Source organism: Gasterosteus aculeatus, chromosome 12, assembly GCF_964276395.1.
Source record: "Gasterosteus aculeatus chromosome 12, fGasAcu3.hap1.1, whole genome shotgun sequence".
NCBI lineage: Eukaryota > Metazoa > Chordata > Actinopteri > Perciformes > Gasterosteidae > Gasterosteus > Gasterosteus aculeatus.
This window is the reverse complement of record NC_135700.1, coordinates 9,201,350-9,226,928: the sequence shown is the minus strand read 5'-3', so window position 1 is coordinate 9,226,928 and position 25,579 is coordinate 9,201,350. Positions and strand designations below refer to the sequence as shown.

Here is a 25,579-nt window from a genome sequence, read left to right as displayed (position 1 = left end):
CATGTGAGTATGACAAAGGATTTCATTCATATCAACTCTGACATGATCTCAGCACGGAAAAAGGACACCGTCTCCCACACGCTCACAGGGAGAAAAAAGAAGAGAGACTTCTAGAGAACGAAAAAACAAGTTCACAACGGACCAGGACCAGAAAGAACAGCCAGAATATTTTCCAAAATAATATGTTTTCGATCAAAGCACAAAGCTGTGGATGGAGAGCTAAAAAGGTCCTGGAGGACCACTCTCTGAACATGAAGAATACGAGTAGGGACTTTTTTGGCAAGAAGATAAAGGACGGATCAAGTTGGAGAAAGTAAAAAGAGAAATGAAAGGGAGGAAGGTGAAATAGAAAGAGAAGTGGGAGAAAGACAAGCCCAAAAGGAGGAAGACGTGTGATGACGAAAGCAGGTGAGGTGGATTTACTGTTGGAATAAGAGGCTGAAACTGGGGAACATTCTGCAACTATTATGAAAACTAATTAATTAGATCATTGAGTACTTCAAGCGTCACAGTTTACACAATACATAAATGATATTGCCACTATGAATTATCAACTCAGATGTGATATGCTCTCCTGCGTTGTAAATTATATAATAAAAGCTCCATGTAGTGTCCAACAGTATCAATCATTTAGATGTTATATTGATATTTATTTTATATTTTAAAAAACACAGAATAAATAATAAATGACCACAAGGCTTGTTTTTTAAATGTTGACCAACGGAGGGCACTGTGACCTCACGTCCACACTACAGCATCACGTTCCGCCTGAACACACTCACTGTATTATTCTAAAATACGTCAACACAACTCAAATCACTATAAGAATATAGTATAGAGTTTATACTGTGAATATTTGAGCCCAGTCTAAAAGCTGAAATAAACGTATGTAAGATAGATGATTCAATAATTGATCACTGGTGAATGCAGACAGCTGATTGGTCTCTCTCCTCTCTCTCTCTCACATCGCTCTATCTCTCTCTCTCTCTGAGGCTGAAGAAAAGTTGAACTTGTGTGTGCTCGGGATCGGCTGTAAAGATCTATACGAAACTACAATCGTATTTAACATAACATGTTTACATTGTGAGAAAAGGAAGCATCTTGTTCGCAGCGTGTTGCCTGAGGAGGATTGTGACTGTTTTGAATCTACAGGGACAGAAGAAGCGTCCCTTTAGCTGCCTGCGCTGCTTTCATTCATTGCTAAAGAAAATTCATCCAGCTTGAGGCGAAATGCAGCAGCCCGAAACGCAGCGGACAATTCAGCAAACAGCGACAGAAGTACTGGATCCATCAGGTAAGCTGCGACATGTTTCATCCTGAGCTCCTCTAACCGGACTCTGCATGAAGCTGCAAGTTACAGCAGCATCTTTAATATCATCGGCACCTCATTCAAAACATGTCTCTTCTTCTGGTGTCTTTTAACTCAACGAATAGAGAATGTGGACGCAAACACGGGATAATTAGATGTCCAATTCATTTTAGAAAGCTCGCTCATCTTCAGAGTGTTTACTCAGGTATCCCTTAAGCTGTAGTATTGTAGTATATCTTCTACCACGGGTTACTTTGCTGATTAATGACAAAACCACCAACAAGCATATGTAATAAGACTTGTAATACAGGAAATTAAACCAGACCATAGGCAAGGATTGAGTAGACAAAGTACTTTTGCTTTTGGATCTTTCAGCACATTTTGATGAAGTAAGTGAGAATATGAGTGCAGGGTTTGCACTTGTTTTACATGATGTTGTAATGATACTTTAATTATGTGTATTCCTCCTCAAAAGCATCATCAACAAATGAAACAATAGTACGACGGCACCATTTAAACATGTGCACGTTGTGGAGAGCAAAGAGTTTGGGATTTCATATTGAGAGTGAGGTGTGATCCAGCGTGGTCTCCTGTCACCCCGTCCTCAGTTCGGTACCTGCGGCGGAGGAAGGCGGCCCTGTGGGTGACGGTGTCCCTGCTGGCCCTGGCCCTGGTGGTGCTCGCCGTGGGTCTGATCTCTGCCACTCGCACGGACAACGTGCCCGTGGCTGGCTACTACGCCGGCATCACCGTGAGTGACGGACACCTCCGGTCTCACGTTCGCAGACCGTAAGACGAATTTGTCCTGAAACTTCCCCTTTGACCTGCCCACAGCTGAGCTTTGGAGCTTTCCTGGGGATTGTCGGCATCCACCTGGTGGAAAACCGCAGGCCCATGGTGAGTGTGTTCCTGCGGCTCTTATGTCATCATCACTCCATCCCATGTAACACCTCACTGGTCTTCCTTACTTCATGAAGGGTCTCATTGGTGCATGCATGCTTGGTATTTTATTATTTAGCAGCCACATTTCTATAACCTTTAACAATGAAAGCTGGTAAAGGGTGGAGCGTTGAGCAGCTAAACACAGTTTTGTACGGCCTGTTAAAAGTTTTAAGGGTGAAAACATGTGTTAACAGCTTGTTCTGCTGCGCTCAAGCAGCCAAAAAGGATTCTGCTGATGTTAAATGTGGGGCAACCGCTTTCATCGTGATTGTTGGCCCTTTTTTTGTTGTGTTTACGGCATCAGCCAGAGTTGTGTGTAGCCTTTTCATCAGCTTTTCAAGCTCCATAATGTCTGTCTGCTAAAAATGAGGCATTGTTCCTGGAACATAGGACACATATACCCCGTGAATTAGAAGATTATGTTACCAACTTTGCAAATTCACTAAACAGTTTTACGGGAAATTGCTCTATTATGAGCAAAAGGCAAATCCGATTACTCGATGGCAGCCGTGATGTGTTCTTTGTCCTTGTGCCCGGGTCAGAGTACGTGACTGGGTTTGTGGTCGAGGGAAGTGAATGTGATTGGCTCTAGATTTCCATGACAAGAAGGGGAAATTGCATTAGTATCGGTCAGTTACTGACAGAGCTGCATTGTTTCAGAAAGGGACCCATAATCAAAGTGTCTCTCTGTCCAACAGAGACAATTTCAGGTAGACTGAAGACCTGAAACCGTGGTCTGAAACGGTTATTGACTCTCTTCTCATATTTCTAACATGCTGAACCAAGTAAAAGAATAAGAATTAGAAACTCCGCTCTGAGACCTTCGGACTGCTCTAAAAGAAATAAAACGCAATTAAATGGGAACAGGAGCTGAAAATCTGACCTCCAATCTGAAGAGCCGGGGGCCATCTGAAGCGGAGACTGTTTCCTAATGTTTGAGTCAGTATCACATTCACAGGACATGAAACCCGGCAGAGACTGAAGAGGACACCAGTGACACAGAAACTCAGACGCAGATTGAGAGTCCTTGTCTTTCAAGTGGTGATACGTCCTGATTATCATCTAATGTAGGAAGTGTGCAAGTTGATGGGAATACAGCTTCATTACATAATTACATTTCTCAATACAATGTGTCAGATTTCCCATTTTCTATTAAAACATTTTATTCTTCTAAGAAGAATGACCAGGAAGAAATAAAGGAGCGATTTAGTTAAAGCTTCAAGCCAACTTCCCAAATCCTTTAAATTCAGATACCAGACATAAGAGCAGTTTTTAGATGGCCGTTATCAGAGCACGTCATACATGCATTTCTTTTGCGTGATAGAAATGAAGCTTCACCGAACGTCACCGTGATCGGGACATCAGATGTGTGTTGTGAATGTTTTATGTGACGTGCAGGGTGTCGTTGTCTTACGTTACGCTACGCTAATCCCCTCTGCACCAACCAACAGCCTCTGTGTGGTTTAATGCAACCATCCTAGAATGGAAAATAAAGCATCGGTAATAAAGACTATTAAAATCTCTCCCTACATTTAAGTCCTCCCATTGTTCCCTTGTGTGGCTATAAGAGTGAACGGGGGAGGTTGAGACACGGCCGAAGACGTTCACTGCCTGGAGCATCGGCCCGCCTCTCCCACATGGCTCCCGGGTCTGTGCTTTAAACTTTAATGGCCAGATTCTACGGTGTCTCGTGTGAGGCCCGCGTGGCGCGGCGCTCCTCTCGCGCCGGTGTCTTCTTCCCACCCGCCGTCTGACGCTCGGCCCCCGTAACACGAGAGCCGGCTGGCAGAGCTCATTAAAGAACAACTAGCGTAACCGACGTGGCAACAATGGCAAGGACATCGGAGAGCTCTATTCCCTTACTGGGTGGAGCGGTCGGGCCTTTGCTCCTCTTGACTTCACAAGGCGCGCAGATGGAGGCCATGATGCTGCTACGTCAGCCCATGAGCTGGTTGTGTGTGTGTGTGTGTGTGTGTGTGTGTGCTTCACATTGGACACATGATTGGGATTTTTCCACAAATTTAAATGTCTTCAGAATCAGGATTGTATTTATTGTGTTTAAAAATACATTAACATGAATCCAACACATTGTAGCAAACGGATAAATTGATGGAGAAGACGTTTTCTTTCAGTCCGCAGCGCACACATTCAGCTACACACATTCAGCTACACACATTCAGCTACACACATTCAGCTACACACATTCAGCTACACACATTCAGCTACACACATTCAGCTGTCAAGCTGCACACCGGTTCACTCACAGCACCTTTCATGCAAACCCGACAGCACAGGCACCGGCCAATCAGATCCCATTCATGCTCACGTCTAAAGAGCGCGAAGCTCAAAAATAAAAGATCACGAACCAAACTCCGTAGAATAGGGGGTCCCTGCTCCTTCAGTTTGGGGGTCCTTGGCCTGAAAAACGTTGTAGGCCCCTGTGTTAACACATACTTACCAATACTGGTGAGGGTTTGTACTGGATTTTTAAGCAAATGTGTAAAGACTACTAAATAAATTCAGCTCAGGGATTCAGATCTACTGAATCCATTTTTTAAATAGTAAAATAATTATCAAATATCTACACAATGGCCGTGGCATCCTTCTAGATAACGTTTGAGTCAGGTTTATTTGGATAAAGGTGTAGTTTGTAGTTATATTAACTTGAAAAATGTGACATAGACAAAATCGTGTGTTTCAAATTGAGGCAAAGTTTTGGACATGAACACAGAACAGATGAAAGAAATTCAATGTGAGAGTGAACAGAAAAATCTACTTGCATACTGCATAATGAGCCCCATAGAATAAAAAAACAAGTCTGGATACAAAAACTACCACCAACAGTAGAAACTAGTTAAACCATCACCTGTAATTATCCACCAAAGAAATCAGTGTTAAACTGCCATTTTAGTGTTGTGAGACATTTTGCTCTCATCAATTTCTGTTCCCAAGAGACGCATTTCACCAACGTGTGGAGTGTCACAGTTAAACCCACATTTCTGCTCACTGACATCCCTCGAAAAATGAAATCTTAACACCCTGAATTTCGGCACTTTTCACTTCGTCTGATCTTATACTCCAAAGCGTTTTAAAGGATGGTGGAGCATGAAACTCTGTCCGTAAACTTGCCTCCTTGACTTCTCGCTTCAAAGCAATAAAAGGTCCTCGACTTCTTTACGACTGAACGCCTCATGTAGCTCATGTTCTTTGCTCTGAAGTCAGTGCCTGCGTCCCACCGACTGTCGTCCCTTTCGGTCACCTTGCAGGCTTGAACGCTGAACCTTTTTAAAGGGCCGTATTTTACCCAACAGGTTTCTTATTACCAGAGTGTCCCGCTGTGTTCGTGATTGGTCACTGGACCACGGAGCCGGGGGGAAAGAGACCTTGCAGCGGTCAGCGACTTTAGTTACACAACCTGATGGGTATCTCTGCTGAAGCCATAAAATTCTGCTTTGTGTCGTTATCTCTTTTGTCACCGGTGTCTTCTACTCTAAAGCTTTTATCCGATGCGTCCCTCTGTTCTTCTGTGGCTGTTACGGATGTTTAAAAAAAAAGAAAAAAAAAGAAAAGAAATTATTCTCACTGATGAACCCACGCAAAATTATCATCTGAATGTCCCTAATGTCCCTCGGGAGAAGATAGAGACCAAACACGGAGCTAAAAGAGGAGTTCTAGTGGTCTCGGGTTCATTAAGTGGACGAGAACAAGTCTTCAAATGAATGATCATGTTGGTTCACATCAATAATGTGTAAAAAAAAAAAGCCTGCCAACTCATTTTGCCAAATCGGCCTAAAAAGGGATTACATATCAATGCTGTGTTCTACTACTTGTTTCTGCTGCCCTAAATTGACCATAAAAGTAATTGCAGGTTTAATAAATGGTACTAATACCCTCACATAAAAACTCTTCATTAGTCTATAAGTAGTAAAAGTCCTTCATTTCAAAATACTACTGATGCAAAAGTCCACTAAATCCACCAATTTACACTTGTAACTGGACTTTTAAAGTCATCATTTTATTAAACTCAAATTTTTAAAGTAAATGACAAATTAAACTAAAAAGTAGTTGAATTAAAACATCATAATATTTTCCCCTCCAATTTAGTAGAGTAAAAGTATAAAGTAGCATAACATGGTCATTTTTGAAAGAATTTAGTTAAACACTTGAGTAGTTCTACTTCCACTAACACGTCCTCACTGACTCGACTCCTCAGAGCAGAAAACCACCTCCAGCGCGTCTGTGAACCTTTCATCTTTTACTGCTTTTTTTCTCTGTGCTTCAGTATCGAGGGAGATTCAGGGCTTTTGGCGAGTGTGGAGGTGTTTTATGTGCTGGCAGCTGGTGCTAAGGTAATGTGGAGTAATGCAGTTGTCAGGCTCTATTGTCTTTGCTACTGGCCTCATCTCCCAGTTGCAGCCCATAAAAGCAGAGTCATTTAAACCGCTAATGAAGTGGAAAGTCTGGGCCGGAGGCAGATAAAACCCACCGGGAAAAAAAGGGTTATTTTCTCCAACCGGCTATAAGGTCATTTTATTCTGGGTTTTTCCTTTTATATTTCCCTTCTTTTAATATCTTTTTACGAAAGGTTTTTCAGCCAGTGCTGCTGCAAACCAATTCTGAGGAGCAGCTTGTGTAAGATGTTCAGTTAAAGCCTGATGTGATGTGCAGCACAACAACAGCTCCACACAACGTCAGTCAGTGGAAACACCTGAGCAGGTGTGCAGGACCTGCTCACATCCTATTGGTCGGCCTGATCTGGCATCAAATTACTTATTTAGTTTAGTTTATTCAGTTATTTGAAAGATTTTCTTCAAATTGGAGCAAAAAAGTATTATTATTATTTTGACCTGTACAGGTTTTCAGCAAAATGGAATTCTGTCATGACTAACTTTATCACTCGCGTGTCATTTTCCCACAAAATGTCTTCAGTGGAAAAGACTGCTGACTGCAAATAATCGATTCTCATCCCTTGTTCAGCATTATTTTAGCTGTGGTGGTTTCAGTTGAAAAAAGGAAGAAAAATACGAGTATTTTCATAATCCTACAAACAATTACTATTGTTGTTTTGGAACAGTTGTCACTCAGTCACTTGTGCTACTTTAGCTTCGTCAGCATCATTTAACCAGAAAAACGGCTTCACGGATTTAAGACATTTTGTTGAAATCTCTTGAGAGAAACTTACGGATCCTAAATGGCCTCAAAAATCAAGTAAAGGGAACAAGGGTCTCACACGCATCAAATAAGTAATTCGTGCCAATAAAGCATCGTTAATTATTTAAATTACGGCTGGACTATAAAACAACGACTTATTACTCGTGGGGACTAACTTACTTTCCACCACCTTCCATTAGTTTAGATGAAAAGAAAATGGTGTGTTTTTAATCTCCTGCTTTAGTGCAGCGCGCTCGGTCCTGGAGGAGCGATTGAACAGAAAACGATGCTCAGTGATGAAATTCACCTTCAGCCAGCTGTGATCAGCCAGCTGGGTCGGCTGGTGTGAAGCAGAATGTAATATCACAAAAGTACTTTGTCTTACAGTAAGAGTCAAATTGTTTGTGTCCCAGATTTAAGGTTATTGATCAGGGATTCGAGTCTCGGGCTCAGTTTGCAGAATGAGTGTAAATGAGCGAGATAAGCAACATTGTGTGTGTCTATGTGTGTGTGTGTGTGTGTGTGTGTGTGTGTGTCATCAGATTGGGAGGATTAGATTGACCTTGCTGGTACAAAAGGCCGTTCCTCTGTCCTGTGCGCCTCTACTGTGCCCATAAATTTACCCACAAGGCACTTCTGCGTTGGCAGAGCAAGAAGCCGTACATTTCCTTTATCGTCCTGCAGGACAGACGCTACAGCCGACCGATCAGGACCCGCCAAGACGCAGGATGTGTGTGTGTGTGTGTGTGTGTGTGTGTGTGTGTGTGTCTAAAGGTTATGATTAGAATGTATACTTGGCTCTCTTATGTAGACATTTTGGCATATTCATTAATAAATAAGTTATTAAGTAGTCAGGAAAATGAACTTACCATCTTGATCTCTTTAAGCTGGTGGCAGCGATCATATTCATCAGCATGGGAGTGATTGCGTCTTTCTTCTGTGCCATTGTGGACGGGATCATTGCTTCAGAGTTCATCGTGAGTATGAAATGTATTTTACATGTCTGCACTGAAAAGAACATAATTGCATTAGTGAGAGCAGGGACTTTGCAGAGGAAAGAAGACAGAACTGTCGGTAGCTGCCGTCACAGACAGGTCGACCAGACAAACTAGTCCCAGTTCCCCACCTGCAGAGAGCTATTGAGCAGGGAAATATCCAACATTAAATCATGTTTTAACAGAGAATTGATTTCCAGAAAACATTATTGCAATGGTCAGATGTGTGCACATATAATATTTTATAACAGCAAATTAAAAGTATTATATTTGTGTCCCTTTGATTCTCCGTCCCACTACAAACATTCATAATACATTACGTTCGTATTTTGCCTCATTAAACATTTGTTCAGAATTGGTCAGTTTAATCATTTGTCACCTCCGTAGCATCAGTTAGAGGACGATGACAAACTCTCTGGAAACAACTCCCAGAATTAATGACTACACGGGAAATTACATTTTTACAGATACTTGAATTTGTTTTAAAGGAAATACAATTCAAAATTCAGGGGGGTCAAATAAGGGGATTGTTGCTTCCTGACTGAACATCCAAGATGTTCTCTGTGTTTGGATGTGCGGATACCTCAGTTTGTCACATCAGCGTAATGCATTTTAATGAGTATCTTAATGTGTATGAACCAGAGAGAGATTAAAAAGCTGGCACTGACTCACTGATATTGATCAACAGTGCTATCAAACCCTCTGCAGATTTATTTATTTTGTGCTCACTGAATAGTAAAATGAATATTTATTGCTCCTTGAAGCTTTGGACAATGAAAATGATTATATTACCTTTCACAATATATCGAGCCTGCTGAAATGTAATGCAGTGGGGTTTGGACGGGTTTGAGCAGCATGTAAACCTTCACTGCCGCAGAGACACAGAAGCAGCATCGAGAAAATAACACCCCCAAAAAAAGTGCATCATTTAATCACAGAGAGAACAGGAGAAAACATTTAGCTCTCAGCTGCAGTGTATGACAAGTCGATTGATTCATGCGTCCCATGTTGGGTTGTGTGTGTCTTTTGTATTTAACAAATCGGTCCCTCGTCTGTCTTTCTGACAAACAGGACATAAGGCCCCTGCAGGAGGACATGTGTGACTATTACACCAGTGGAGCGGGCTACGCCTACGACAACTACTATGCTGAGGTGATTCATTTTATTATTATATCATAGATGTACATTTTCTATCTTTCAGTTACTGTCTTTTAAGTGTTTTGTTGATGCTTTAAGTGGATTTTAGGTTCATTTCTGGGATTACGTTCATTTTCATTGAAGTGTGCAGCGACATCTAGTGGTCCAATGATGTTACTGCATTTAAAGCAACGACTGCATCTGTGTCACTCGGCATCAAACTATAAGAGAATATAAGTTCTGGATATTATATGCTGACATATAGACAGTTTCTTCCCGCGTTTATTTTTTCCAAACCTGCTCATGTTGCTTGTATTTGTTTTCATGGGGCTAATAAACTTTTATCCCAAATGATTAAAAGCTCAGAGAGCCTCTTTAACTCATCAGACGTCTCACGCTGCAGGTGCCGTGCCGTTCGTTTGACAAAACCTGCAAGCTGAAGCTGAGGAGCAACACCTGCTACTGCTGCTACCTGTACAACTGTGCGAGGTGGGAAGACCACCCCCCCCCCCCTTTTTTTGGCATTTGTTTAGGTGTCCGTGTGCCTGCAGCTTACTTGGGACAAGCAAAGGCCATACAGCTGCATGTTAAGATCCCATTACCTTCCATTTGCATGTGCTTTACATTACTGCAAAGTATTTCCACACACATTTATTCATTCAACTACACCCAAGTAATTATCTCGGGTACTTCAATCATGCTGGAGAGTGGGTGAATATGTTTGTTATTATTGTCAATAATAATGTGATAATATGGGGATAATACAGTAGAGCGGTGTGAAAACAGCATTCCGGATTTCAATTTTAGTTACATCAACGGCTCCACTGCTGGAAAAATCTGATTTTGGCACTTTCTTGCATTCATTTAAGAAGTTCCTGTTCCACGGCCAACATTTAAAAACAGTTTTCCATGAACACACACCAAAGAAGTCCCAGCCCTGCATGCAACTACGTTACTATTAGGTTATTAGGCCGATGAATGGCTGTCTGGTGGGCCAATGAAGTCATAAACTGATGGACAGTGAGAGGGATTTTTCCTCTTTCTTTCCTCCTTTAAAGGTTTGAAAAAAAAATAGTGTGATTTGGAAAATGGTTGCTGTGCATTAAACGTTTTTTATGGTACAACATTTAGTTTGACCGTAGTTTCCTTGAAGGTATTATCATTTTTTTAAAAGAGCTTCCCTTCAGTGAGCATTACCTGGCGGTGGACATTTCTGATACTATAATGGAGCAGAGGAGTCACACGTCTGCCGTGAACAAGGCCTCTTGCACAGTTGTCTTTCCCACTTTACGAGGAGCTGTGACTCCTGCTCTCTGCACCTCGCAGCACGGAGTTCCACACACAGTACTACGCCTTCACCGGGGTCAGCAGCTGCTGGGATGTGATCCACCTGCACCGTCTGCTGTGGGCTTCGGTGGTGCTCAACGTGCTGGGCTTGTTCCTGGGCATCATCACCGCCGCCATCCTCGGAGCGTACAAGGACATGGTGAGCGGGAGGCCAGAAAAGAGCAAGTTGCACTTGTAGTTGGCAAAAGAAAATGATTAAGAAGATGTGAAAGCAGTCTGAGTGCCGAGAGAAACATTTATATTGGATATATTACATGTTTCACTTACAAACATCTACTGCTCATCCATGAAAGAACTAAAAGCTAATCTTATCAGTCAAAGAAATGCGTACCTGTGGTCTTACTCATTTTCCATACTGATCATACATCATTTACCTCTTACACAATGAATTGCATGTATGTTTCATGTGCATCTGTGTGTTTATTGTTTCCTGCAGCAGAAGCCGACTCCGCAGGTGGCCGCCAGCCCGACTCCGGCCCCCCACATCCTGTACAACCCGACGCAGCACATGGTCAGCTACGCCGGCTTCTGCCCATCAGGACAAAGTCTGCCCTCGTACCCCAACTATCCAACCAACATGCAGGTAGGACACGGAAAGACACATGTTGTTACACCGGAGGAAAAGCAAGTGCGTGAATAGTATGAAACGGGCCGATCTACTACTCCAGTGTGTCAGTTTGGAAACCAGACGAGCAGCACATTATCAGACATGTTTTTGCTGAAGTACCACAGCTGCTTCATTCAAACTTCAAAGCATCTGATAAGAACAAAAACTACTAATCTTCATTGCTGCCACCTCACATTCCTAAAGGGGATATTGGCGAACTCTGTTTACTCATTCAGATGACTTTTGAACATCCATCTATTTGATTGATTATTATGACATTCTGACATTCATGGTACCAGAGGATGCATTCATCAGTTTGATTGTCCATAATTGCTTTTTTGCACCACTTTTAGGTCGACATTTGTGTTTTTTTGTGAAAGGTTTCCAAAGGCATGAATCACCATTAAATCAAGTACAAACATTCGTGGTTCCCTCAGGATGGCTTGTTATTGCTTTTGTGATCCTGTAACTTTTCATTTGCCAACATCAACTCAAAATGTGTAGACAGTTATAAAATGATCAGGCCAACGAACAAGCAAACGTCAGCATGCTGACTGGTGTCGGCACTCAAACTGTATAATAATACTATATATCTATAATACAAACCGTGCCTCACACCATGCCGTACTACCACTCCCCGTCTCCTCACCTCTCCCACAGCACAACAGCAACTACCAGCCACCTGCCGCTCCACAGGTGATCCCCGAGGGAGGATCTGCCTCCAACTGCTGCCTTTCTGAGGAGAACCAGAGCCAGCAGCCGTCTCAGACGCAGCCGCAGCCTCAGGGGGCCACTCAGGAGCCGGGCGGCTACATGCTGACACCCAACGCCCCCGTCCTCTACGGAGCCGCCTACAGCCCCTTTGAGAAGCCGCCTCCGTACGCCTGCTGAGCCACGAGACCTACGTCTGGGGGAGTGGTGGAGAAATTCCATCTCAATCTGGTCGGACTGAATGTAGCACGATACATTGCATAGGTGACCTTGTAGATGGAAAACAAACAGTGAGCTTCTCAACTACACGGTGGTGATGCATATATATATATATATATATATATATATATATATATATATATATATATATATATATATATATATATATATATATGTATGATTGTGTGATTATATAGACACTAGTAAGGTATTTTATGTGAATTCCTTTAAACGAAACGGTTTGGGAAATATTTTTTTTTGCCTTTTGGGGTTTCTTGCGTCTCTTGACTTAAATGAGGAGACTGATTCTCTCATCAGCCACAGCCAGCAGCCTGCTAACGTAGCTTAGCAATAAGACTGAAAACGGAGGGAAGAATAAAACATGGCCGTAAACTCACTAACTAGCACAATATATTTCAATTTTTAAATATATTACTTTTTAATAGTTTAATTTGCACAGAAAATGAAGTTTAATTCTGTGTTCTGAGTACTTTTGGGTAATGTATACCATCGCATTCTCACCAAGAAAGCAAATAGGTTTATTTCCAAAAAAGCTAACCGGTGAATACGTGTATAGTATTATACTTGACGGTGACTCGATAGTTGTTTCTATTCTAATTCGTCTTGACTGGAATTAAGGTTCTCATTGTCTGTTTATATATTAACTAATGTGTAGTACTAAAAAGGGCTTTCTAGAAATGTGAATGGAGAGTAAACAACGATTGTATTGCTGTTATTTCATTCTGTAAGTGTGGATCATCTAATGTGAACTTTAAAGTCAATACACTGTATGTACTATTGATAATGCATGTTAACTGCTGTGGGACTAGATGCTGTAGCGGTTTTAAAAAAACAAATGTATTAGTCATATTTAAGAAATACATACTGGTACCGATGCACACAAAGTAAATGTTCATCAAAGTCTCACATATAAATTGAGAGTTTGATTTGAAGGAGACTTGAAGGAGAAGGTTGACACCACTCTCAATGCGGGGAGTGGTTTCATCCTTCTCACGTAGCAGTACTTTTATTTCCTAAAAAGGTTTTTTCTTTCCACATTAAAGTTTCAGCAAAGCTTATTCCCGAGCCAGTTTTCAGTGTTTCGCCTAAAAAAAACTATACATGTAAATCACACAATGTATTCCTGTTCAATAAAAATGTAAATCAATGAAATATTTTGTTTAACTCAATCCAAAAGCTGTGCTGGAAAAAGATATTCAGGTAAACCTTGAGTTTATAATGTTAACAGGTCACACACACTGATGAAGTAATCACACAGAAAACAAATCAGTTTTTTGAAAATACGACTTTACTCTATAATGTTCATACAACTGCTTTTATTTTTAAATAGGATTTTCACTGTTGAAGGAAGTTAAAACTCAAAGACAGACTCCTCGCAGCATAGTACACATACTGGCAGTTAAAAGTGTAAAATGAAAACAGTCAAATTCAATTTACAACACATGATAAAAAAAAAGCTCATCAAGCTCTATATTCTGGCATTCATTCATCAGCAAACTAGAAAACGATACATTAGAGAGAAGTAAAATAGAACTGGAGCCCTTTTGGCATTCTCAGGCTCAATGCTCCTGTAATCCTGTGTTTTTATTGAATTTTTATTTGCTCAGCACCTATAAAATCAAATTAAAAACCGAGTCCCTAAAGACGTATGATACTTTGATCCCTGGCAGTCACCCATCTCCTACATGAAGAAAATAGTTCACTTGTAGCTCAAACATTGGCAGGAAGCAGATGAAGTTCAGAGACCCAGATTACGGTTTTATTACAACTTAAAAGTGCAAGAAACCTCAGTGAGCCAAAGGTAGTGTTTTATGTTTTCCGTCTTCTACAAAGCATTGTACACTCACATTATTTACAGATTCAGTATATTACAGCGCACTCTTCTTTTCTCTCAGTAGCTTGTGTGGTGCTTTTGGCGCAGTGCTCACTCTCTCTCCTTCATGGCGACGGCCCCTTCCGGTGCTTCTGGGACTAATCTATCGATATATGCCAGGTTTTACATGCGTTTGGCTGATTCAGAGTGAAAGAGGGGACCTTTGTGATGAAGTTAGATCATTGAGAATGCGGGTGTCAGTCAGGCTAATACCAATGCTTCAAATTGCACAGGGGGTAATGTGTGTTAACTGCACGGAGCACAACATTTTGAAAGGAGTAGCGTTAGCTCGGTGTGTGTGTGTGTCACAGCTGTTGTGAAGTTTGGGTTTGGTTGTTCTTTTCTTTCTAGGCACACGGTTGATTTTTAAGGTTGCAGGTTTACATGGAGTGCTGCTTTAGTCAAGAAGAAATCAATACGATTCCAGCACCGCCCATGGCTCCCTGCAACAATGTGCAAAGTTTCTACAGGAGACAAAGTTGTGCCTAATACCGCCCACCCCTGCTGCAGTGATGGAGGGGATTCAAAAGATTGACCTAGCGCCCAATCAACCCCGAAATTCATTAGGCGCTCATGAAGATCTGAGCAGCTAGTCACACATTTTCTCTGGGTAGCTGATGAATGACTTTATTTCTGGTCCCCATTTAATCAGATGCGCACTTGATTATTTTAAGCTTCGTGACGCGGGCCTTAGGTGGCCTCGGTGTGAGCAATATGACCACAGCTCTATCAGCTGAGCAGCTGCAGCGAAGACTCACAGCCTACAAGGTCCCAGGCAGATCGGCACAGGATGCCGGGCATAGCAGGCTGAGCCAGGAGCAACAGCTGGACACTGATCTAGAGAAGGTGCAGTGTGGGCTTGAGAGACTGCGATTCATGGGCAGTTTTTGAGGCAATGTTGTGCAGCATTTATTCCCGTATCTTCTGCCTGGCACAGGGGACAATGCTCATTGGCTGACTCACTGCCCTACAGAGTCATTATACTGGGAGTGCTTTTAAAATCCCCACAAACGCCTGTAGACCGCAGCGTCATCACAGTAATAGTAATCCTGGGCTAAGGCTCCAGCTGAACCACAGCTGCTGGTCCAGCATTTGTTTTTTTAACATTCCAATAGAAATCATCTCCCGTCAAAGCTTTTATCAATGTGTTGGGGAAGGAAAAAAAAATCCCCATTGCCTCAATGAACTGCTAATGGATGGCTCTGGTCACTGGTGGGAGTCCAGCAGGGGGCAGGAGTGTGAGCGGATGTCGTTGTGTTTGTGGATGGCCTGGTCCAAGTCCAGGGGCTGTCCGTTAACACTGACCTCCATGCAGCCGCTGTAGGGCGCCGACACCAGCGTGGTCACCAGAGAAACATCTGTGGGGGAAGAAACAATGATATGTGATGGAGTAGATAACAAGATAAGACTGTGTGGGACGTTTAAATGTAAACTAAGCCCACTAAACGTGTACATAAACGTGCACGCTCTCACCAGGCAGGCCTCCTATGAAGGTGCTGGACTGTGACAGGACGTCTGTAGAAATGTCGGTTTCTTCACTACGTCCAGCTTGGCCATCCACCAGCAGCAGGGTTTGGTTGCCGGAGATCGTCACGAGGATTTCATGACTCTCACCGTCGCACAGCGGGGCAGGAGAGCTGGCGACGATGACATCACTAACAGATACCAGAACAAACTGAAGGCACACGAAAAGGCCACGGTTGATCAACACGGCAACTCATTTGGGAAACACACACACACACACAAAACAGTTTGAGTGCTCACATCTCGCCATTCATCAGTGCCGGGATGATAGTCGGCCAGCGCGATGGAGAGAGGGACTCTGTCCTGGTGAACAAGTGCAAACAGCACTCCGATCGCAGACGTTGGACGCAGGGTCAACTGCACGCTCAGACTCTGTGGTTCTGAAGCAAGAGAAGGAAAAGCATGAACTTTAGCGACAGACAAACCGTAGCTGTTAGCGGGAACAAACAGGGGAGCCACGCTACGCATAACACTCGCACACCATAGCTGATGTTGAAGAGAGCGAAGCCGGTGCCGGGGTAATACGTTCCAGGCTTCTCCGTGTTGAAGCACTGCATGTTGTCGTTGGACCGGATGGTTTCTTGTATGGACGTATCTTCGCCCGTCAACCACTTCCACTCCTTCATACAGCCATCCAGACGGGGGTTCACCTGTGCGGTGAGCACACCAGTTAAGAACATCTCTCCTGTGGGTATCTGTCCAGGATAGTACACAAGCGCATACAGGTAAAACACCTGATTGACGAGGCCGTCCTCTCTGAAAGGGACTCCTCCCACGGTGAGGTTGAGTTCGTGCATGCCTTTGTTGAGCGTAAACAGATCACCGTTCACTGCGATCTTCATGACCGCCTCCCTGTCGATCTTTATCACTAGACTCCGCCCCTGCTCCTCCACCGAGATCTGAGAAGAAGACAAGACATTGAAAAGAAGCCTTCAATCGGCTTATGTAGACAGAGTATTGCTGTTCACTACAAACACCTCCAACCTTTCTCCACTCTCCGTCATTAACCACAGGCCCGCTGCTGGTGACCCGACTGACGGTGCCGTATTTAAGCTGGAGTTCCAGCTTCCCATGGTGCATTGCAAGAACGATCCAGGAGCTATTTAAGTGACCTCCGGCGAAGAAAATCACTCCCTCGGGGTCGTAGCTGCGGAAGTCAAACTCTGCAGAGAAGCTGGGAGGTGGGTAGCAGAGACAAGAGCATTAATATAAATAAGTGTGTTTGTATGAAACATTAAATAAAAAGGACAATTAAGAAAAAAAAGCCAGGAGCAGAAAAAAGCAATTCCTCGGAGTGACAACAATTTTATCTGCGATCCACTCGGAACTCAATCAAGGTTTTCCCCAGCTAATACTTCACAGAGTGACTATGTATGCTAAAATAAAAAAACTTTTGCCCTTCTGACATCAAAGGGACTGCAGCTTGCTCTATCATTGTAATAAAAACATACGTTGAAAACATTAAGAATGAGCTAATTTCTTGTGAAATCAAAATTACGTAATCTTCTAATACTGACAAATTGACAAAAATGCAGAAACATTTATCCAAATGTTTGGGTAATGATACGACTGCTGAGGCCACATTGGGATAGTTTGTTTCCAAGAAAACACTTAACACATATTTCTTCTAATTACCAGAACCAACCAGCAGGCTGGAAGAGTCCATTTAACAGTTTATCGGTCTTTATTCGTACTATAACAAGGCTGAAAATGCAGAAACAGTGTGATGTTGTTGTTATTTTCTCACCCGGTTTGAACCCGCCGGCGGAAACGCAGCCTCACCACCGGCACGCCGCTGAACATGCGGCCGAGGTAGAGCGAACGAGAGTTCCTCCTCAAAGACGGCGACATGCACGGAGTTATAGTCTGGGAAAACATTAAACTACAGGTAACGCATGCTGCTGCTTCACGGGAACCATCATCACTGGACTCCTTGAATAGTTATCGACTGTTTGATCACATTTGTCAGGGCTGTAGTATGAAATACGCTGAATAATATTCGCCACAGTTAATGTATTTCACCTTACAGCTCCTCAGGTCCCGGCCCAGCTTCATGCCCTGACGACCATCACAGAAGCAACGGAAACTCCCCAGAGTGTTCAGGCACTGCTCCGCACACACATCTGCACCACACTCATCCACATCTGGGGAGCGACAGAGCCGGTTGAGATGTAAAAGAGAAGAAATAGAAGCCAGGACTGACGTGTAAAGGTTATAGAATAAGGTTCATGGATTTTGTGGAGGAATCAAAAAAGGATTTCAAATTTAAAAATATATCTGCTGCCTATCAACATATCAGAGAATGTAAACAGCACTTGAGCGGAGTGGTCTTTGGCGTGGACTGCGTGGTTTCTCCCCGCTCCTCATACAACCGTACATGGCCATGAGAAGGTTGGCTATAATAAACGTTCATTCTCAGAGGGGGAACACTGAGGTTATGAAAAGTCTGGATTCCACTGCAGAGCAAAACAGGGCACAGGAGAGATTAATGACCGTGGGTTCAGTTTTTCATTTCTACCAAAAGGCCTGATGGAGTTGTTTATCTTATTAGGTTATCTTATTGAATACCAAGACAGCGTGTTTTTGACCTTGGACATTCTTTGATTGCATGATCATTTAGCATTTAGTTAAAAACCCTTGAGCACCTTTAAAACATTTTTTTTCCCCAGAAGAAGACGTTACATATTATGCAACATGCTTTATAGAGAACTAAAGCATGTCTTGTTGGATCAGTACTTTTAAAGGAATAATTTGTATTTTAAGGGACAAACACTTCTCTAACCTGTAAACCTATGACGCGTCTTGTAATCTTCATTGGATTTTGTTTTGACCTCATTTGTCGCCCTTTAATAGCCACTTCTGTCCCATTTGAGATCCAAAACACACCAGGGAAAGGTGAATCCTGGGGCCACTCTGGGTCTATTTTCGCGTGTTTTCATCTTTCTCTAAAGCCAGGGAGACGGTGACCTGTTACCTACTTATGCAGAGCTCCTCCAAATGTCTTTGCATTCCTTTCCTGACCCCACAACACAGCTGCATTGAGTCCTGCTGGGGCTGAAGCTGCTCCTCAGTTTGCTCACATCAACCTACGAGGACAGTTTGTCTACACGCTTACCGACGCAGCTCTTGGTCTCGTTGTCGTAGACGTAGCCGACGTCGCACGAGCAGCCGAAGCCGCCCTTCTTATTCTCGCACCGGGCGGTTCCACACACACCTGGGTTATCACACTCGTCCACGTCTGAAAGATCAACAAAACGCACAGAGCGTCACGGGTCAAAGTCAACAGAACGAGGACGACTAGAAAGTAAACTGCTCAGCTGGAATGACATAAGCAGAGGAGGTTATTTATATACTTCATTAGAGTCAGGAAAAGACATCAAAATCAGTCACCAGATGGAGGATTGTAAATTCTGGTAGTGCTTAAACCAAAATGCTCATTCTCTTCCTCGCTGGCAAATGTCCCATTTACACAGAAGACACCATTTTTAGTGTCTGTATCATTTAATCAAGTGGAAGTTGTAGAATGTCTACATAATTACTTCTATGTTTAAAGAACGATAGCTTGCACAACATGAGTTTGTCAAGTTGGAATTGACCCGTTGGCAACGGGTCTGAAAGGCCTAATTTATCAACTAAACCATATAATCTACACAATTATATTAATGTCATAGGACTAAAGAACACTGCTATTGGTTCACTAAAAAGGGACCTCGACCAAAAGAGCACCCATTCAAAATCCTTACAACAAATTACAAATACCTACACAATAACTGGAGAAACGTTATTTATAATTAGACATGGATTCAAAACAAAGTGTTATTGGCACGATTCCAGCTGTTAGATGGAGTACTTACCGTCGCACATGTGTCGTTCTACCAGCACGTAGCCTTGGTGACAGGAGCAGCGGTAACTGCCCATAGTATTGTTGCACTCGTGGTCACACCCTCCATTTCTCTTGCTGCACTCATCGACATCTGCAAACAGGACGACGGCAGAGTGAACGTGGACGCAGGAAAAGCCTCATCATGGCCTGGGAGCATAATTGGGCTGTTTGGGTGGTGTTAAGAGCTCCCATAGGAGCTCAGGACAGGGCTGTACTTACAGTAACTGAGCGCACGTTGAGAGCTGCCAGTTCGATGCAGTTTTCTTCGACTTCTGATGAATTTCTACTTTGTAAATATCGCTCACAAATAACTGCGGCACTGTGTCATAGCGACCGAGTGTTTATCGGAGAGAGAGAGAGCGGTCGGCAAGTGGAAAAGGCTCCGACCGAGTCTAAGCGAATCCGTTTTGGTTTGCCCTCACAGTAAGGTGGCAGGATGAGTCACAGTGGAAATGCGTGAAAGGTTGGCAGTCCTGTACATCGACATGTTTCCTTCACCAAGTGTGCGTGTGCATTGGGCTACATTTCCCTTGCGGCCGTGTTATCCTTCCTCCAACGTCCGCAGCAGGCCTCCCCTCATGTCTATGCATAGTGACTCTCTTCGACCTCTACAGAGACCAACAGATTACAGCTGGGAGTTCATATTCACACATCACTGATGGAAGCACCAGCAACAGTTGGATATTTATGACGCATGTGAAAAAACAGCAGTAGCAACTGTACGATAACAAAACACTTTGGTGGGTAAAATACCAAAACAACAACATTCACAACGTCATTGTCACGATGACAAACAATGAAAACATTTCGCAATGATAAGCCTATCATAAGGGATGAAGGGAAGGCGTTTCTGACGGTGCACGAGACAGCAGTCGGCTGTCAGAGGCGAGGTCAAAGACTCAGATGTGACACGGAGTGACGGTGCAAATGTCCAGCGTTAAAGCATAAACCCTCTGTCATAGCGAGCACCGTACCTTTATCACATCTGGCTCCTGCCCAGCCCGTGAAACAGTGACACAGGAAGTCGCCCTTTTTGTCCTCGCAGCGCACCGTACCTCTGGCGTTACAGGGAGAAGGAGAGCACTGGTCTGGAATATCTTTAAAAAAGGGAGAGAGAAACAAACACAGGCAGATAAGTTCATGTTGCGTCTGCTCAAACCGGATGCAGACGATGGGTGAGCGTAAGTTGATAGCGGACAGAGGAAGGGCGTCTCTTGTGTTCTGCATATCCGGATAAATATAAATAGCCTGATGCTGGCTAGGCCTTGAATCTGTCCTTCACAGCATACCTGACATCTAGCTCACAAAAAAAACAACATCAAATAGAAACTCCACGTTTCTGTTTGCTTCTCCAACTGTTCGATCAAATAGTTTCACTTTAGCTCCTTTTAACTCCCAAGATGTTGCGTGAGCGCACATGAGAGTCTTTTCTCTCCCGATCCATTTTTTTTTTCCTTTTCCCAGCAGTGAAGTCTGAATGCTTGACAAGTCCGGGCATGTTAGCTGGAGTTCAGAGAGAGGCAAAGTGGCTGAAAATAAATCAGGGGAACGGGTGAGAGATATAAGCTCACATGTTAAACCTGTAACTATAACAACCTTCTTTCCAACTGTTGTTTTACACGTCGACTTTAAGGGCTTTGGCACAACGCAATCTCAGACCAGCAGCACATGGGAACTACAGCATTTAGCAGACAATCAGTGTCCACGTTAGAATCAAAGTAACTCGTGCTCATCACCTTCAGAGGTTACAGACTATGTTTATGTTACGGAAATGATGAATACGTTAAGAATCAGTGAAAATATGTTTATCATTATCAGTCCATTTCGGTTGCGTGCCTCCCTTTGATGGGCAGACCCATTTGACCAAAGCTGCTGGTTCGTAATATGTTGAGCTCTATGAACAAGCAGGGTGAAAAACCCGCAGGAGCCTCACTTGTTTCCTCTGCCCCTTAACTACCACCCATCCTCAGACTGCAATGAGGCATACGGACGGCCAAGGAGAGAGAGAGAGAGAGAGAGAGAGAGAGAGAGAGAGAGAGAGAGAGAGGTGTCATGATGCTGCAGCTGAGTCATGGAAACCCCCTCCTCTCCCCCCGCGGCCAATCGCAGTAGAGCCGGCTTGGTCGCTTGGATCCTGATGCAGCACAAATCCTGTGCTTTTCTCACGTCAGACCTTTTTTTTTTTTTTTTTTTTCCCACGTCACTGCTCCGCTGAGCCAACTCTCTGAGATGCTGCGGCGCAGTCGCCCGGGAGAGTGTGTGAGAATGTGACGACTGAAGGGGTGTGTCACTCATTCACCATTCTGCAGCATCACTGTAGCAAAGGGCTGCAATGTCACTCACAGAAACCTGGGCTCACACGCACACTCAGAATAATTCAAAAGGCACAGAATCGCTCACATGCAAAAAACTGTGAGGGAGGGGCTGTGAAGAAGAAATTCAGCCCCCTTTCTTCCGTTCAGCTGGGAGAGAGTGCGAGTGTGCCGGTGTGATGCAGAGCATTGATGCTGCAGTGCAGCCCAACCTCACATCGAGGTGCTTCTCCCTGGATATAGTCATATTTACTCAGTTAAAAAGACCCAAAGGAAGGAAAAGGAAAAGAGTCTCAGCCAACACGGCTATACTTACTGTGAACGCATGTGATCAGATCCTGTTTCTTCTTTTCAGCGTCTCCAAACTTCTCCATGCAGGCTAGACGAAAGCATTTTTTTTTTTTTAAAGAGATTGACAACATCTAAAACAGTCAATAATCTGACAAAGTATTGTCTTTAGAACTTACCTAAATACTTTGGATAGAAGTAGTCCTAAATCAGGGAGAAGGGGCAGAGAGGGACACAGTTAAGTATCAACCAAAATCTAGACCAGAACCAGATGATCTACATAAATACTTACAATAAGTAAGGGGGGAGTCCCGTTAATACTTGACATGAGCTATAATTTGGGTTTGTTTCATGTCTGATCCCTGTGCTCATGGCAGTAAAAGGAGACTCTTACTTTGACCTGTGTGTGCGTTTAATTTGCGCTGAGGGATCACAACATGATTACTCTAATCTCTGTGTCAGTGCGCTCTCTCTAATGGGTGCGGCCCTTCGCCAAAGGCTTCCTGAGAATTCTCTGCATTCCTGACAGTAGTAGCATCCCTCCCACCTCCTGGCTGCAGCACTCCTCCACATGTAGGTCAGAATTTGGGGATGATCTGCTCTGGAGACTTTAGAGAACTCCTACTGCAGTTGTTTCTGAATGCAGCAGGAGGTGAAAAACTATCTGCAATGAATCAGTCTTTGGATAAATCACTTTTGTTTGGTTGAAATACAGGGGGGGGACCTAAAACTTGTTTGGGCCCATTGCTAAACATAATTCTTCACCTGTAACGCGCGTTACCAAAGAGTATCAAGGAGCATCCCTCTCTCTGCAGAGAGCAGAAAGCTGCAGCAGAATCAAACCCAAAACTCCTCTTTCCCTCCGAACCCGGCTGAACTCTGGTTTAATCCTCGCTCGGCTTCCATGTCGGCCCGATTGGCTAATCTTACGAGTAATCTCTGAGTCACTGGTTGCCTCATTCACTCCCTCGCCGCTACAACTCACAACGGCAAAACTTGTTACTGGCAGGTGCAGGAGGACATTTTAGAACAACATCTGGAGACGTCCACATAATAACAACACAGATGGAGTTGGACACATTCGGCATCGCACAAGCCAAGCACAGCTCCAACTTACAAGGGGCAAGTTTGATCAAATGTTACATATTCAGACAGAAAGCAAAGACACACAAGCGACACAGTGCATACAAGAACGACGTGGCGCGCAGGGAGAAGAGCCTTCACCGTATTTCTCAAATCATAGATTAGTCAACAGCTGTGACAGAAACCAACAAAAGAGAAGAAGAAGAGCCGGTGACATGTTCTGTGACAGCTCTCAGAGGCTGTGGACTTATTGGAGCATGAACACCAGCGGCCCACTCAGCCACTCATTAGTCTGCTGTTGTCATCAATTCATGAACGTGATGTAGACAACAGACCTTGAAGGTTGATGTTGTTGTTGTTGTTTTCTACCAAATACCATCCATCTCAACTGGTGGGATGTGATTTGGGTTTGTGAGAACGCAACACGTACGTGTAGCTCAGAGGAGAACAACAAGGTGTGCTGGAGGTGGTGGAGGTTGTGTTTGGGTTTGATGCGTTCAACGTCGGACGGAGAGAGAAGCGCAACTCGGCGCTGGTTTGGTGCCGTCAAACACTCACCGTCTCCGGGTCGTTTTCGAACACTTCTCTGGCCTCCTCCTTGCTGCACTTTTCCTCCACGCACTCCCTCTCCAAGTGCCCTTGCTTCGTCTCCTCGAAAACTTGGTTCGCTCTCCTGGGTCTGCTCAGGAACTGATTCGCCTCTTCGGGAGACAGCGAAACTTCAACAAAAAGGAAAGAAAAGACACCACGAGGAATACATGAATTAACCCGACATAACAGCAGAAGGTCAAACAAATGCATTTATGCGCTATTTTGGTCCCGCAAATGCGAATACAAAAACAAACACGATTTCATAAAGGTTGCGAAACGTGCAGCGTTAATGCCCCGCTAATGACGGCAATAACACGCATCACCGTCAGCCGCGGCACGCGCGTCAAAGGGGCACTTAGCCCGCTAGCTAGCCGCCTAGCATCCCGCTGTTTACTCACTGCCGTGGGACCAGCGGGCGACCAGCAGCACCAGCAGGGCTGCCGGGGGGAGCCTCGTCGTCGGGGTCAGCCGCATCGTCTCAAACCCGGTGTCCCAGCTTCAGAAACTTTCTCCCGTCCCGTGGCGTAGTCTCTCTCCCCCCCCCCCCCCCTCTCTCCCCGCCTCTCAATGTCACCGAGCCGAGGCTAACGACACGCCGCAGGTATTCAGGTGCTCCCGGCCGTTGGTCGTCAACGGCTTTTTGTTGTTTGTGTTGTTTTTGCTGGAGGGGGCGAAGGGGCGCTGCGACCTTAAGCTGTCGCGTGTTTCCCCCGCGTGCCGCACATCGCTCAGGGCTCAGGTTTTTTTTTGTTTGTTTTTAAATCACGCCGGCGTCCTCGTTCGTTCGCGGCTCAACTCGTCCCCCCCCGTTTGCGGAGCGTCCTCTCGTCTGTGGCCGGACCGAGTCTCCGCGCTGCGGAGAAGCACTGCGCGCCTCTGCTGCTTCTGTGCGCGGAGAAAAGTGCAGGCAGGAGTTTGTGGCGATGCATCTCCTCCCCTTCTTCTCCGTGCGTGCGTGCGCGCGCGCGTGTGTATGTGTGTGTGTGTGTGTGTGTACGTGCACTCATTACATCCCCAGTGAGAGAAAATGAATAAATATCTCTATATATATATCTATATATTTCTACTTGGTTAAGATCATTTTATTATTTTATTCAGTGCGCCTGCGTGGACAGCCAACTCAACTCACACATTCATACAATTGATCTTTCGCTATGGAATCAACTACACAGCAGAAAATAAAGACAACTTCAAAATAATGCCTGCTTATTATTCCTTTAAAAGTGCTGATCCAACAAGACATATGCTTTAGTTTTCTATAAAACATGTTGCATTATGCATGTTGCATAATATGTATGTCTTCTGAGCTTTGGAGTGGTTTTCAATGTTGGTATCATAACTAAATTAAATAAGTGCTGAGGAAAATCCTGCACTTTAATGGGCGATCAGAGAAGTCACAGCTTAAAAAAAGGGCAGTTTATTTTAGACACGAAACTTATTTAGTAAGTAATTTTCCTTTCAGTTTTGTTTTATCTGAATCCCGCCTATTTCTTAATAATTCAGCTCACATCTTGCATTTCCTGTTTTCCCATTTCTGTCCAGGCCACTCTTGACTTTAAATTGGACCTGTGTATCACACGTGTTGA

At 43.9% G+C, this 25,579-nt stretch overlaps 2 protein-coding genes across 3 annotated transcripts; one reads left to right on the top strand and one right to left on the bottom strand.

The window, feature by feature from the left end:
• The first annotated feature begins 170 nt into the window (after positions 1–170).
• Positions 171–13,591, top strand: tmem255b (transmembrane protein 255B). Of its 2 annotated transcripts, none has more exons than XM_040203662.2 (10): positions 171–408; positions 1,153–1,294; positions 1,918–2,060; positions 2,144–2,206; positions 8,290–8,379; positions 9,469–9,549; positions 9,938–10,023; positions 10,861–11,020; positions 11,318–11,464; positions 12,149–13,591. In XM_040203662.2, the coding sequence occupies exons 2-10, from the start codon at positions 1,231–1,233 to the stop codon at positions 12,377–12,379; spliced, it is 1,065 nt and encodes a 354-aa protein (XP_040059596.1). In that variant the 5' UTR covers positions 171–408; positions 1,153–1,230; the 3' UTR covers positions 12,380–13,591. The 2 variants fall into 2 exon arrangements, with proteins under 2 accessions (XP_040059596.1, XP_040059614.1); XM_040203680.2 differs by having other exon boundaries at positions 11,321–11,464; positions 12,149–12,517.
• Positions 13,592–14,170: 579 nt separating this feature from the next.
• Positions 14,171–24,961, bottom strand: gas6 (growth arrest-specific 6). The gene is made up of 15 exons (XM_040203648.2): positions 24,392–24,961; positions 23,961–24,121; positions 22,499–22,523; positions 22,348–22,410; positions 20,694–20,816; positions 19,691–19,810; positions 18,952–19,074; positions 17,859–17,980; positions 17,584–17,702; positions 16,821–17,010; positions 16,571–16,735; positions 16,318–16,486; positions 16,077–16,216; positions 15,786–15,987; positions 14,171–15,670 (listed from the first exon to the last, which is right to left on the bottom strand). The coding sequence occupies exons 1-15, from the start codon at positions 24,465–24,467 to the stop codon at positions 15,519–15,521; spliced, it is 1,950 nt and encodes a 649-aa protein (XP_040059582.2). The 5' UTR covers positions 24,468–24,961; the 3' UTR covers positions 14,171–15,518.
• Positions 24,962–25,579: the final 618 nt, after the last annotated feature.